This window comes from Babylonia areolata, chromosome 10 (assembly GCF_041734735.1).
Source record: "Babylonia areolata isolate BAREFJ2019XMU chromosome 10, ASM4173473v1, whole genome shotgun sequence".
Lineage (NCBI taxonomy): Eukaryota > Metazoa > Mollusca > Gastropoda > Neogastropoda > Buccinidae > Babylonia > Babylonia areolata.
The window spans coordinates 36,622,773-36,638,330 of NC_134885.1; the positions used below are offsets into that span (position 1 = coordinate 36,622,773).

Sequence of the window (15,558 nt, forward strand, 5' to 3'; positions counted from 1 at the left end):
TGACTAGCAGCAGAAACACTTAACATCAATCATTTATTGCAAAAAAAAGTTACCAAAAAACAAACAACCCCCCCAACCCCCCCAAAAAATGACCCCCCCCCCCCCCTCTAAAAAAAAACCCCAAACAAACCCAAACCCAAACCCAAAACAACAAGAAGCAAACAATACATCAGCAAAATGAACCATAACCTCAAACTTCCCACATGATGAATCATCATAAAAATCAGCTCCAGTTTGGTGTATACTATCATCTCTGCATAATATCTCATAGCCTTCACAAGATTTTGGAAGAAAAAAATAAGAATGAAAAAGAAAGGGATGGGGGACAAGAGGAGTCGGGGAAGACTGACGTGGGAGTGGTGGATCATGAAAAAGAAAAAAAAAAGAAAAAGAAAAAAAAGTGTATTGTTTCTTATCGCTTTACTTTGAGTCATTGACTGAAAGAAACAAGTATGTATGCAGTTTCTTGAATACACATCAAAGATAATTAAAAGAAACAATCCTCACTTTGTTGAATCCTTTGATTAAAACATCAAAACAAAACCACAGCAATTGAAAGCTTTTTTTTTTTTTTTTTTACTGATTATTCTTAGAAAAAAAAGAAGAAAGAATGGAAAAAGGTTTTTGCTGGTAATGGTCTGACTGATTTTTTTCATCTGTCAAAGTGTGATGCACAATTGGTGACCATTTGTTTGCTCTTGGGTGCTGAAGTCATTCATTAAATTTTTGTATGTGTACAGCACTGAATGTTTATTAAAAAAAAAAAAAAAAAAAAAAAAAAAAAAAAAGGGGGGTGGGGGTGGGGGGGTGGGGGGGAGGGTCTTCCCCATCCCTTAGGCCTAACTAATCAAATTCCGAGGGCTCTCACACTCACATACTTTTATTTTTCAATACTCAGGGAACTGTGTGTCAAGCAGAGTGGAACAGTGGATTGGGTGGGGGAGGGGAGGTAATTCCATTCTCATTCTGTCTGGCTTCATGACCAAGGGCTCAGCAGAAGGTGTTGCACACTGTGTGGAATCAGAACATGCAAAGTGAACACATCTTGGTGACTCAGCAGTCAAGCATGGAGGGTATCCTCTGGTGGGGTGTCTTATGGTGGCCTGATACTGACAGTTCCCTAGTGCTGCAGCCTTGGGGGGAGGGGGGAGGGGGGCATGCCTATGGAGTGGGGACAACCAGCAAAACAGTGGATAAAAGATGAAACTGGTACTTGGAAGGACAAACACACACACAAAAAAAGAAAAAAGAAAAAAGAAAAAAGAAGCTTACTTGGAAGGACACAGAATACAACAAAACAACAACAACAAAAAAAGCGCCCCCAAACCTCCTGAAGACTAGCCTCTGCATGTGTTTTGTTCAAACGTGATTTAAACACAGTATAGAATAGAATAGAACAGAACAGAATATGTCTTTATTACCAAGTGTACCGGGGTCACAAGGAATATTGGAGCACAATATCATGAGTAATCAGTATGCATCAACAGCATCCCTGTTAAGACCCTAATTTTCATCCAATAGGTATGCAAAAATATTCTTGGCTCACCTGAAAGCCACACTTTTCCCCACAAAAAAAAAAAAAAAAAGCAAAATGATAATCGCATTACATTATTAGCCTTTTTTTTTTTTTTATGGAAAAAGCCTTCCATGAACAAAAGCAAGATCACATTTTCATTCATTTCCATAGTTTAAGACACTTTAGACAGCAGCAAATTCTTACAAAGAAACTAATGAGACCTGTTCCTGTGTTCAGAAGACTTTTTTCCCTCTTCTAAATCAGCAACTTATGTTTTGGGTGTATATTAGTGAGCCCTCCTTGGTAACAAAGTAATGTACTGTTAATCAGTCTTGGGATTATATATTCCATTCCGGACTTGATATGATGTCTTTAAAAAATTAACAACATAATACTGTACATATATGTAAACAAAGAGAAGAAAAAAAACCCAACTCAATATCAATACAACACCAACACACAAACAACGAAATGTAAATGTAACGTTAACATTGCCATTGATTCAGGCGCCAAAATACGAACCACACAACTTCTTCTTCAACTTCAAAACTAATAATACTAAGCCACACACACCTTCCTGGCACCACACCACACACACACTAACTTATCTGTGCTCGTTGAGGAAGTGAGCGGTGAAGTCGTAGCGGTCCAGCAGCATCTTGCCGCAGAAATTGCAGCAGCGCAGGTCGTTCTTGTCATGCATGTTGCGGTGGATGTGGTACATGGCTGCGTCCTGGAAGATCAGGTGGCAGTAGTCGCAGCGGTGCACGTCCCCCCGCGACATCATGTGCCGCAGCAGCTCCTCCGCCGTGAAGTTCACCAGGGAAATGCGGTGGTTGGCCCGCCCATGCGACCCCAGCGAGTTCGAGTCCACCATGGCATTGTTGATAGTCGCACCAAGAGGGGCGACCCTGGTCGGGAGGAGGGACTGGTTGGCAGGCATGGGGCCCGTGTTGATGGTGTTTGCTCGGCTGTTGTGCTGCTGCTGCTGGTTCTGCTCCACTGGGAAACCCACCGCCCCGTTCTGGAAGTGGACCTGGATGTCGTCTTTGTCGTCGATGCCGTCCGCGTCCGAGTTCTCTATGGTCAGCAGATCGTTCCGGTTGACTGCGCCGTTGTCTGCGGTTCGGTCAGCCATGCCAAGGTCAGGGTTGTTGCCTGGACCCTCGTCGTTGTCCACATGTCGGATGTGGGATGGTTTTCTGCGGTGAGACGATGCAGCTGCTGTGCTTGTGACTGAGATGCCTAGCTTAGACTCCTCTCTGGGAGAGCTTTGTGTGGCTCCTCCCAGCAGGCTATTGCGGTCAATCTCTCCTTCTTCCAAGCTGACTTTCTGCTCACTTCCCACAGCAGCAGCGTTGGAACTGTCGGATGCTGCTGAGAACTCAACCAGTTGCTGCATAAGGGCCTGCTGGTTCAAGGAGTCCAGGTAGCGGACATCTGGTTTCTGGTCCACGTCCATCTCTCCATCCATTGTCCCACCACCATGGTAAGAGGACATAACTCCAGCCGCTGATGCAGCAGCCGCAGAAGAAAGGGCAGCAGAAATTCTGGCGGAGCTTCTGGACTTGGCTTGCTGCATGCAGGGCAGGTGAGCATCGAAACGGTGCTTCTGCGAAAAGCCCGTGTTGCAGACGACGCAGAAGTAGGGTCGGTCGTCGGCGTGGATGCGACGGTGGCTGTTGAGGTGTGACGACTGAGCAAAGCGCTTGTGGCAGATTGGGCAGGGATAGGGTTTCTCACCTGAAAACGCAAACAACATGTGTCAGGATATATCATGAAAATTTTAGCTGTCAATGGCATTTATATCACAAGGGTGTGTATGCAGAATGCAGAATTGTTTCATTCATGACATGTGTCAGTGTTTAGGACGAAGAGCAATGCATGAGAGTGCTTGCCTGGACTAGGCTGACCCTGGAGAAAGGCCCAGTGATGGGGAGGAAACACCCACTGACCACAGGGAAAGTCCTGCTGACAGTGGGAAAGACTACAACTTGGGATTCTCTTTTGAGGGCACATAAGACCGTATGGCTGTGTCTGGAGTGGCACTGTCTTCATCTGTCAGGGGTGGTTTGGTTTGTGGGGTTTGCTCAGCAGCTGGAGGGTGGTGTCTTTTGCCGGTGGGCTCTGCAGTCATGAAATACTGGCTGGTACACCCATGGGGATACTTCTTTTTAAAGGCTGTAGTGAGTTGCATCCTGTGGTCTCTTTTGCCTCTGTTCGGGAGCAGTTATGTCCCTTGAATTCTTAATGGAGTGTCCTGTGCATGCCTCCACCCACTGTGAACACAGCGCAGGCCTCCAAGGGTGGTGCAGGACTGTTCCAAGGGCGGGTGGAGACAGTGCTTCTCTGGGTCCTCCCCAGCACCTACAGGTGTTTCTCTTTCTTCATGAGAGTGTCAATAAAAAACAACAATGTATATACAGAGAGAATGAATGCGGCATGCATATGATGTTTATTTACATGTGTGTGTAGTGTGTATAGTATGAGAACAGACTGCAAGCCAGCCTGTGACCCATACAGCACAAACACTATTTCAAACTCTTTGACAGCAATAATCAAAGCAAACAGTAGGAATCTGAAATGTTCATGATTTTGATGAAGTCCCACAAGATCAGAATTTAACCCCAATTCCTACATTCCTACAGATCAGGAAAAAACATGAATCCAGAAGGTGGTACACAGTCATTGGCAGGATTGTTTGTGTGTACGTCTGGATGTTTCAGTGTTCAATTGGCTGTCTGGCAGATGTGACGACACATTAACAACAACAACCAGACATGTTAAAAAAGAAAAATGAAGAAAAAAGCAAACCAAAAACAAAAAAAACAACAAAAAAACCAACAACAACAGCAAAAAAAAACACACAAAAAACACACATAAAAAAACCAGTACCCATCACCTGCGTGTGAGTGCTTGCGCAAACTGAGATGGGCTTACTTGGTTGAAGCATCTCTGGCAGATGTGGTAACATAACACACACACACAAAGACACACACACACACAGACATCAGCCCTCACCTGTGTGTGTACGCTTGTGGATGTTGAGGTGGGCCTTCTGGGTGAAGCGTTTGTGGCAGATGTGGCAGGAGAAAGGACGCTCACCCATATGGGTCTTCTTGTGCTGCACCAGGTCGCCATAGGTGGGCAGCACCTTGATGACAATAATAATAACAATAATAATCATGATAATAATAACAGTAAGAAGAAGCAGAAAAAGGAGCAGAAGAAGAATGGATGCTTAAATAGCACTCTATCTAGAAAACTGCTCCAGATGCTTTACAATAGGAGGAGGAGGAGGAGAACAAGAAGAAGAAGTAAAAGAAGAAGAAGTAGAAGAAGAATGGATGCTTAAATAGCACTTTATCTAGAAAACTGCTCCAGATGCTTTACAATAGAAGGAGGAGGAGGAGGAGAAGAAGAAGAAGAAGTAAAAGAAGAAGTAGAAGAAGAATGGATGCTTAAATAGCACTCTATCTAGAAAACTGCTCCAGATGCTTTACAATAGAAGGAAGAGGAGGAGGAGGAGGAGGAGAAGAAGAAGAAGAAAAAGAAGAAGAAGTAAAAGAAGAAGAAGCAGAAGAAGAATGGATGCTTAAATAGCACTCTATCTAGAAAACTGCTCTCGGTGTTTCAGAATACACATCATATGATACATGTATAACACATTACATCAAATGTTACGTATACAAACCAAAATGTTAATGTGACTCATGATGATACCAATAATAACAAAAACAATAATAATATAATAATAACAATAATGATGATGATATGAATACTATTTTAGCACCTATCCTCAGTCAGAGCTCTAAGTGCTTTCCAAACATGGAGTCATTTACGCAACAAATAACAACAATGATAATAATAATAATAATAATGGATTCTTTTTTGCACTTTATCCAGAAAACTGCTCTAGTTGCTTCACAAAGCACATGCTGTATATCAATGCTACATATACACACCAAAATGTACCTACCAAACTATACACACACATAAACATTACAGATACAGACATATAAGCATACATTCATACATACATGCATTCATACATACATATGCACATAAAAGTATATGCCCCCCCCTCCCACACACACACATGATTACAATGGAAGACACAACTGGGCAACTCAAGTAAGGACTATATTGTGTAAATCTGGATTCGGGTATGTATGGGCAATGCAAGATGTATTTTCAAAGGATCTTCAAGGACAGACTAGAAGATGATTTCTGCCAAAGCTGGCATGAGTCTGTTGTGAAAGAAGGGGATTACTGTTTATATCATTCAGAAATTATAAGAGCTAGTTACATTGGTGAGTTAGACAATCACGAGCATCGCCTGTCCTGTGTCTGATTAAGTCAAATCGTCTACCACTTGATGGAATCTCTTGTTTTGGTAATCGTTTGTCAGATCCAATTTGTAAGTATTGTAATTTGAATAGAATTGAAGATCCTGTACATTTTCTTTTTGTTTGCCCCAGTATATGCAACACTTCGTAAAAGATATATACCACTTTATTATCACCGTTTTCCATCATCTTTTAAAGCTCAGTTGCTATGCAGAAACCTGAGCGGGAAGTTAGCCTTCAAGGTTGCTATGTACATTTGTGGATCTAGGAAACTCAGATGCAACACTTAATGTTTGATGCCTGTATGCTCACCTTGTGCTTTTTAAACCATGTGGAATTTCACTTCTCCTGTCTGTATGGGCCAGATGGCCTGAAAAGACTGCATTAAAATTATTGTTATTGTTATTATTACACACACACACACACAAACAAAAAACAAAAAAAACAAACAAAAAAACCACACACACAAATGTACATGTACACATGTAAAAATACAGTCAAGTACCCCAAGCATACCTTGTTGCAGTAGTTGCAGGTGTGGGTCATCTGGCTGTAGTACCCATCCATCATGGCGCTTGCCAGCAGAGGCGCAAAGCCTGCCACCACTGCACCTGTTGACCACAACATAACGTGGGATATCAAAACATGTGAGTACCACTGCTGCACCTATTGACCACAATGTAACGAGGGATTTCAAACATGTGAATACCACCGCTGCACCTGTTGACGACCACAACATAACGTGGGATTTCAAACATGTGAGTACCACCGTTGCTCCTGTTGACCACAACATAACGTGGGATTCAAAAACATGCGAGTACCACCGGCATACTTGTTGACCACAATACAATGTGTGATTTCAAAACATGTAGGTACCAATGCCAGCCACACCTGTTGACCACAATATAACATGGTATTTCAAAATATGTGAGTACCACCACCCCACCTGTTGACCACAAAATTACGTGGTATTTCAAAACATGTGAATACCACCGCCACACCTGTTGACCACAAAATAACGTGGGAGTTCTAAACATGTGAATACCACCGCCACACCTGTTGACCACAAAATAACGTGGGAGTTCTAAACATGTGAACGCCAACCAAACGACTGAGGCCTGAGCGGGGTGGTCTGTAAATCTTTACTAGGTCAGAAAGGTGTACAAGGGTGCAGAACCAGTGTGGTCTGTAAATCTTTACTAGGTCAGAAAGGTGTACAAGGGTGCAGAACCAGTGTGGTCTGTAAATCTTTACTGTCAGAAAGGTGTACAAGGGTGCAGAACCAGTCAAACATATGTACACGAGCTATTTTGAACTTCATTCTATCAGATGTTGGAAACCAGTGTAACTTACACAGAAGACAAGTACATGGTTGTTTAAGCGAGGCTTTCAAAATCAGACAAGCAGTTAATCAATGTCTTGTAGTGCTGACATTACACCAAGACTGCATTTTTCATTAATTAATACATTTGTCCCTAAGTGGAATACACACAGAGTTTTCTCAAACTGAAAGGGTGATTCAGCCTATGACTTCAATCCAGTAGCTGAATCAAACACATGTGCTGTCCTGTAAGACAGCATCAAATTCCACTTGTTCCTGTTTTCCTGTGAAATATATTAGTTACATTAAAGTTTTTTAAACTAAAGGAATATGGTGGAAAAGCACCACATTTTGGTTGAAAGCCCAGCTGTCAAGATGGCATGGTGTCATTCTACGTAGGTAGCAAACTTTTGGTATCTGACAGACAGTATATCCTTTAACAAACATGTGTATTTCATATGCATGAACAAATAACACCCCCAACAGACAAAGAAACAGTAGGACAGACAGACAGAGAGAGAGAGAGAGGGAGAGAGAGACAGACAGACAGACAGACAGAGAGAGAGAGAGAGAGCACCACAATGACAAGACAAGATAAGACAAGACAAATTCTTATTTCGAGGATAATAGACAAGCACTGGTGTGCTTTTTTACATCCAGTCCCCGCCCTGAATAGGGTCTACACTACACAATATCTAATAAAATGAAAGCATGGTGTTAGTAGAGATACATAATAGAGGGAAAAATATACATAAATCAAAACAAAACAACAACCACACACACACACACACACACACACACACACACACACACACACATATGGCATACAGGCACTAGCATGGTGGTAGTAAAATGCATAGGAAAAAAAAAGAACAAAATGAAAGAAACAAACACACACAACACACACCACACTACACATCAGAATGGGGGATAGAGGGTAGGAAGGTTCTCAGTCAACCATACACATCTGACAAACAGTATCAATAAAAAATTAAAATGAATGATTTATATTACACATTATGGCATAAGGTGGGAAAGGCAATGTTTTTTTAAGGTGGCTGGGCAATGGTGTTGTTTAATTGTTTCTGGGAGTGAGTTCCATAGGGTGGTGCCTGAGTAAACCAGACTGGATTTGAACAAGTCAATTCTTGGAATTGGGATATGGACTTTGGGGGGATTCCTTGATGAATTTACAGAAAATTTGTCTATTAATGTTGGTGGTGCATTACCTGTCATAATTTTTTGCATCATGATTCCTTTATTGTACTTTAATCTACGGATTAGTATGATAATATTCGTTTGTTTATAGTCTGAGTCTAAAAGGGTAGTCTTTTAAAGGAGTACCAGCTCAAGACCCCATTTATGAAGATTCTGTAATGGCTTTATGGTATTGATGCATAATCTACTGTAGACTGGATATGCGCTTGAAAAAAATAATTTTCGTGAATGAAGGTCAAGGAAATATTTGATTTTGGATAGTTGATGGGTTTTCTGGGCTGTCTTTTTGCAAAGGAAATTTTTGTGAGGATTCCAAGTGAGATTATTGTCAATTATGATCCCCAGAACTTTATGATCACTGACCTGTTCAATAGGTTCGCCTTTAATTTGGATGGAAGGAAGATTATGTACAGCGTTTTGCCTCTTTTGTCTGGTTGTGATTAACATGCATTTTGTTTTTTGAGGGTGAAGAGACATGTGGTTTAGTTCGGTCCATCTAACGAGGTCATCAGTACTTTCTTGTAAGTCTTTTGCAAGAGCGACAATGTCAGTATGAGAAGTGTGAATTGTTGTATCATCCGCAAAAAGTTTGCAGACGGATTTCATATGAAGCGGTAGGTCATTTATATATATTGAGAACAGTAAAGGGCCTAAAACAGACCCCTGAGGAATGCCATAATCAAGTGTTGTTGGTGCGGAGATTGATATACTCATTGTCACGCATTGTTGTCTGTTTGTCATATAGGATTCAAGCAAACTAAGACAATTGGTTGACAGACCAATGAGAGAGAAAGGGGGGGGGGGGGGAGAGAGAGAGAGCAACACAGAGAGAGAGAAAGAGAGAGAGAGAGAGACAGAGAGAGAGAGAGAGCAACACAGACAGGAGAGAGAGAGAGAGAGAGAGAGAGAACACAGAGAGGAGAGAGAGAGAGAGAGAGAGAGAGAGAGAGAGCAACACAGACAGGAGAGAGAGAGAGAGAGAGAGAGAGAGAGAGAGAGAGAGAGAGAGAGAGAGAGAGCAACACAGAGGAGAGAGAGAGAGAGAGAGAGAGAGAGAGAGAGAGAGAGAGAGAGAGCAACACAGAGGGGGAGAGAGAGAGAGAGAGAGAGAGAGAGAGAGAGAGAGAGAGAGAGAGAGAGAGAGCAACACAGACAGGAGAGGGAGAGAGGGAGGGGGAGAGACAGAGAGAGAGAGAGAGAGAGAGAGAGAGAGCAACACAGACAGGAGAGGGAGAGAGAGAGGGGGAGAGACAGACAGAGAGAGAGAGAGAGAGAGAGAGAGAGAGAGAGAGAGCAACACAGAGAGGAGAGAGAGAGAGAGACACAGAGAGAGAGAGGACAGAGAGAGAGCAACACAGAGAGGAGGAGAGAGAGAGCAAGAAAAAGAGAAAGACAGCTACAGGGAGGTACAGTGAACCTGAGAAAGAGAAGGATGGATATTTCAAAATCTAAAATCAAATTGTTTATCATGCTTAATTATGTTTGAGAACACCAATCAAAAACTTTCTTGTCTATAGTTCACACACACACACACACACACACACACACGTACACACACACACACACACACCACTTATTTCATGTTCCCTCACAGTGTCAAAACAGTAATGCACAGACTTTTAGTTTAACCAGCGTGTGTACATAAACTTCAGGGCAGTCAGTTTGTGCTCAGGAACAATACTGAACGTCTTCAACTGGGTGATAAATTAGAAATCAGGGGACACACGACTGCAGGAATGGTCAGTTACATAAAAAAGAAAGCTAAGTTTTCACTGAAGGTCTCAGTTTCAGCTTTCATGTGGATTGATCCATACACAACACATCCGCTACTGAAAAAAAAAAAGAAGAAAAAAAAAAAGGAAGAAAAAAGAAGCAAATACCTGTCATGACTTTTACATAAACCCAACATGCTGATCACACCTTGAGAGCCTACCCTAGGTTTTGTATAAAACAAAAAGTCCTCATACAGTCATACAGATATGTGTGTGTGTGTGTGTGTGTGTGTGTGTGTGTGTGTGTGTGTGTGTGTGTTGTGTGTGTTGTGTGTGTGTGTGTGTGTGTGTGTGTGTGTACATGTGTGTACATCTATCTTTCTGTGGGCCAAGTCATATTTTGATGTCAATCAAGATTCGCACACTGAACTCCCAACAGATTCCTCTTTAAATCTCTGGTGAATAACAGCATCATGAACCATACATTATATATAATCATACATGCCTGATCATGGTAGAGCTTAAGGTAATGTCACTAGCTCTGGCATGTATATTGATGATACTTTCCAATCACAATTCAATATTCCCCTCCAACATTTACTTTTTCAATCTAGATGCAACAGCAGTAGACACAGCAGCAGCAGCAGCAACAGCAGCAACAAAAACCACAAAAACAATACACAACAGCTACTGCTGCAGTAGATGCAAGAGAGAGAACAGAAGATCAAGAGGAAAGTCATCACAGGACTCAGCACAACTTACTTTGATACATGATTACTCCTGCTAATCAAATTCCGCTATCACCTTCAACAAAGATGAAGAATTTCACCCTTCCTCTCCTATTGGGAAGAAAAATACTTACTATTAGGAACGGCAAAGTAACATTATTTTCACAAAGCATATCTAGTATTTGTACATGCGATAGATATACATCACATTTGTTTGTCTCATGTTGTGTAAACTTTTAAAAGTTCGTGACAATAAAGTATTCTACACTATTCTATTCACACACACACACACACACACACACACACACACACACAGAGCGAACAGTCTGATGAAGTCTTTTAATGCTTCACCTTTCAAAAGACAAATGTTTTGCTTTTTTGCAACTCTGGTCTCAGATCTACCATCTTTCAAGTAAATAACTTATAGTTATAAGCAGACATTATTATTATTATTATTATTTTTTAAACATACATATATTTTCATTTTTAATCATTCCAAAAGAACAGTCCATAATATGAATGAATAAATCCAATCAGTCACACACACACATGATCTTCATTGTTAGTTTGCTTTAGTTCCTAAAATACACTGCATAAAATGAAAGAACAACCCAATATTATTCAATTTTACAAATGTTCATTCTCATGAAACAATAGAATCCACATGGAGAGATCTTCATTTTTTTTTTTTTCATGAAACAATAGAATCCACATGGAGAGATCTTCATTTTTTTTTTTTTTTTTCAAAAAAAAAAAAAGCTCAAAAATACAGTGAAAAGAATCCACATCAATAACATACACAGGGTATGTGTATGAACACAGATGTTCACTCTTATTTTCAGAGGGTTGAGCCAGAACAAACACGAGTACACCAACAAGCAAGGGAACAGTGACTGTTCCAAGCCATAGAAAACTGTGCATTAGCCTGCCTCTCCTTCCTCTCTTCTGGTTCTACTGCTGGAAAGTAGTCCCACACCATCATCATCATCATCATCATCATTATCGCCATTATCAGTCATTACAGCTCCAGGCTAATCAGCCAGTCATCTGCTTCAACAGTTCACTGGTGTTGCCACGGCAACACTGATGAGATCAGCAGCTACAACCAGTGCCCACACCAATTATCTGTCATCATCATCATCGCCATCATCATGATTGCTGTCATCATCATCATCATCATCATCATCATCACTAACCATACCACCATCACTCGTCGTCAAGTGCTGCATGGAGGTTCACAAAGGCTGCTGCTTGTTCTTGTATTGATTTTGTTCTTTCAAACTCTTTTTCTTTTCTCCCCACCCCATTTATGCACACACAGGACCAACATATTATTGTTATCATTAATCAATGTGTTTGTACACATAATGTGCAAATATAAACTTTTTTTTTTCTTTTTTTTTGTTTTTTTGTTTTGGGTAGTGCTACATATTTCAGTAACTTATATTGCAATAAACCTGTGCTGCACACACACATGCAAGCATACACACACACACACACACGCACACGCACACACACACACACACACTCATACACACATTGTATGATAATGATAATGACACAATCCAACAATTAATTGCAACACCTGACTGTTCATACACAGTTTCATCAGTAAATCATTCACCAAATGATAATTCTATGATAAATATTCTGATAACAAGAGGAGGAGCAGCAGGAGGAGGAGGAGGAGAAGGAGGAGGAGGAGGAGCAGGAGGAGGAGGAGAAGGGGCAGGAGGAGAAAGAGGAGCCGAAGGAGGAGGAGGAGGAGCAGAGGGAGGAGGAGGAGCAGGAGGACGAGGAAGAGGAGGAGCAGGAGCAGGAGGAGGAGCAGGAGCAGGAGGAGGAGGAGGAGGAGCAGAAGGAGGAGGAGGAGGAGCAGAGGGAGGAGGAGGAGCAGGAGGACGAGGAAGAGGAGGAGCAGGAGGAGGAGGAGGAGCAGGAGCAGGAGGAGGAGCAGAAGCAGAAAAAAGCAGGAGAAGTAGTAGTAGTAGTAGTAGTAATGGTAGTAGCAGCAGCAGCAGCAGCAGTTGCGGTACTACTACAAACATCATATGATCAAATAAGAATAATTACTGATTATATAAACCATTTCATTTTTTTTTTGTTTTTTGATTTTCTGATACTTAAACTTTATAATTAAAAAAAAAACTAAGCCAAAAAACAAAAACAAAACTAAAACCCAACAAAAAGCAAACAAACAAACCTTAAAAAAAAAAGAAAAAAAAGAGAAGAAAACAGCAGGAGTTTGATATATTATAATCATTCCTATGATTTCAGAATCTGTCCAGCAACAGAAAATACAAAATAATCTCCTGCGCAGTCACTGAGTCACTTGCACTATTTTTCATCAACATTCTCAGTCTGTTTACTGTTTAGGCAGCTTACTCAAAACAATAAAAGTTAAACGAAAATGTGAGAGTGAAACGGTAGTGTGAACTGAAAGTACAGTGAAGTAAGAGCAAAAACGATGTGAACTGAAGTACAGTGAAAACTAAGGACAGCGGGGCAAACCAGAACTTAACTCCTATGACAGTTGACATGGATAAGTGAGGCCAGATTCCCTCTCTACCATCCACATTGGGGACTACACACTACAAAGTGTTCAAAGTTCCACAACCACAGGACTCCATGGCAGCTCTATCCTTACCAGATACATCAGCGTAGCTTTTAACAACCAACCAAATGCTGACAGAAGAAAAAATATCAATCTCAAACAGTGGATATGAGAGGAAAAAGAAAAGTTTCTCCAAAACTTAGGAGCAACCTCTCATGTAATCAATCAGTCAATCACTTTATTGTCTGATACAGAGTACAGAAATTCGCCTTCAGGCTCATCGTAAAGAAAATAAACCCTTAACTTTTAAAAGTGAAGACATTCATTCCATCATTTTCAATTTAAACACTCCCATGAACATGGCAGGAAATGGTTGGGGGGTGAGGGACGTAAGGTTGTTGCACCATCAGCATCATAGTAGACTTGATAACAATAAAAGTACGAAGGTTTGACATACAAATACATTAGTTAATAAGTCAATTGTAAAATTAAACTTGATTATACAAAGTCTGAAAAAAGTATTTCATATGCATTTTTCTCCAGCTCACTTTTTATTTATTTCCTTCATCAGTGTATCTTCTTCATCCCTCTTCTTTCTCTTTTCACATGCTGTACATGATTTTTACTTTCCTCTTAAAAAAAAAAAGAACAAAAACAAACAACAACAAAAACCCAAAAAACCAAAAACTTCACAAGATCATTAGGAAAAGATGAGGTCAGTGCAATGCATGTTGTTTTGAAACATGCATCAGTCTCTCATCCAGGAGAAAAAACAACAACAACAGTTTCAGTTTCAGTAGTTCAAGGAGGTGTCACTGCATTCGGACAAATCCATATACGCTACACCACATCTGCCAAGCAGATGCCTGACCAGCAGCATAACCCAATGTGTTTAGTCAGGCCTTGAGGGAAAAAAAAGAAAAAAGAAAAACACATAAAAATATTATTACTCCTACTACTAATAATATTAGTCAGGCCTTGAGAAAGGAATGCCAACAGCACCCGGTGTTCCCAGGTGGTCACCCATCCAAGTACTAACCGGGCCCGACGTTGCTTAACTTCGGTGATCGGACGAGAACCGGTGTAATCAACGTGGTATGGCCGTTGGCAACAACAACAACAAACAAAAACAAACCCACTGTTGGGATGAAGAAAACACTGGCAACAGTCTCACTAGTACCTGGTTATATTATGTTTAATGAAAATGAATCAATAAGAACAAGAACTCAAATTAGTCAAATATGACGTGTGTGTGTGTGTGTGTGTGTGTGTGTGTGTGTGTGGTGTTGTTGTTGTTGTTGTTGTTGTTGATATTAATTCAATGTACTATACAGCAAGCTTCTTTCTCACCTTCTGATTCTTTCGCTCAGAATCAGACGCTTCTTTTAATACAAATTTGCACACACACACACACACACACCCCAACTCATGCAATCACATGCAGAAATATAATCATGGTAAACAGGTCTCTTTATAGTCTATTCATGAGTTAAATATACACAGAGTATATAAAAACAATGAGAAGCTTTTCATTCTTTTAAAAAGTGTTTACTGACTTGGTAACAAAAGTGAATGTAATGATGATGCTTTCACACTGTTTTGTTTCTTCTCAGTATTTTCAAAGATCAATCTGCTTTAATATGATGATAAATCATTATAACACAATTCATCTGTCAACCGTTATATCAGTTTTTATCATTTCTCTTTTGTTATCTTGAGTATGTTACACTGATCTGTTTACGATGACAGAACTGCCGGGAACTGCAGGAACTATCCCTTGCAAACCACAAAATAGGTCTTTTTAAATTTGAAGTCTTTCTTTTCATTATTGTGTTTTTCGTTTGTTTACTGATACTGATATTTGTTGGTTGGTTTCTTTCTCTTTTTTTTCTTCTTTTTTTAATATTTTTTATAAGTATTCAGAACTCTTTTGATGTTGATTTGAAGCATTAATAAAAATGTGATGGTTATGAAATAACGAAGATACAGTTTGTTTTTTTTTAAATAAAAAAATTTAAAAAAAATCAGTTTGTATCAGCACGGTACACACACACACACACACACACACAGAGCACACCCACTGCATGCTTTCGTCTGCCAAACGATCCAAGGGAAAGAACTCCGAAAACACAAACATGCCCGGCCAAAGTAACTACGAAG

General features: G+C 40.5%; 1 protein-coding gene and 1 non-coding gene across 2 annotated transcripts in view; both read right to left on the reverse strand.

Moving 5' to 3' along the window:
* Nucleotides 1-1,226: 1,226 nt before the first annotated feature.
* The window catches only part of LOC143286574 (uncharacterized), a 14,743-nt gene continuing 411 nt past the window's right edge, over nt 1,227-15,558 (reverse strand). Inside the window, exons 2-4 of the mRNA XM_076594190.1 lie at nt 6,382-6,476; nt 4,538-4,670; nt 1,227-3,259 (exon numbers count right to left, since the gene is read on the reverse strand). Coding sequence (XP_076450305.1) covers nt 2,121-3,259; nt 4,538-4,670; nt 6,382-6,435 — 1,326 coding nt within the window. The 5' untranslated portion in view covers nt 6,436-6,476 and the 3' untranslated portion in view covers nt 1,227-2,120. The remainder of the gene's footprint in view (nt 3,260-4,537; nt 4,671-6,381; nt 6,477-15,558) is intronic.
* LOC143287050 (5S ribosomal RNA) lies at nt 14,389-14,507 on the reverse strand. Its single transcript, XR_013055912.1, has one exon. It is a non-coding gene; the product is annotated as a 5S ribosomal RNA (ribosomal RNA).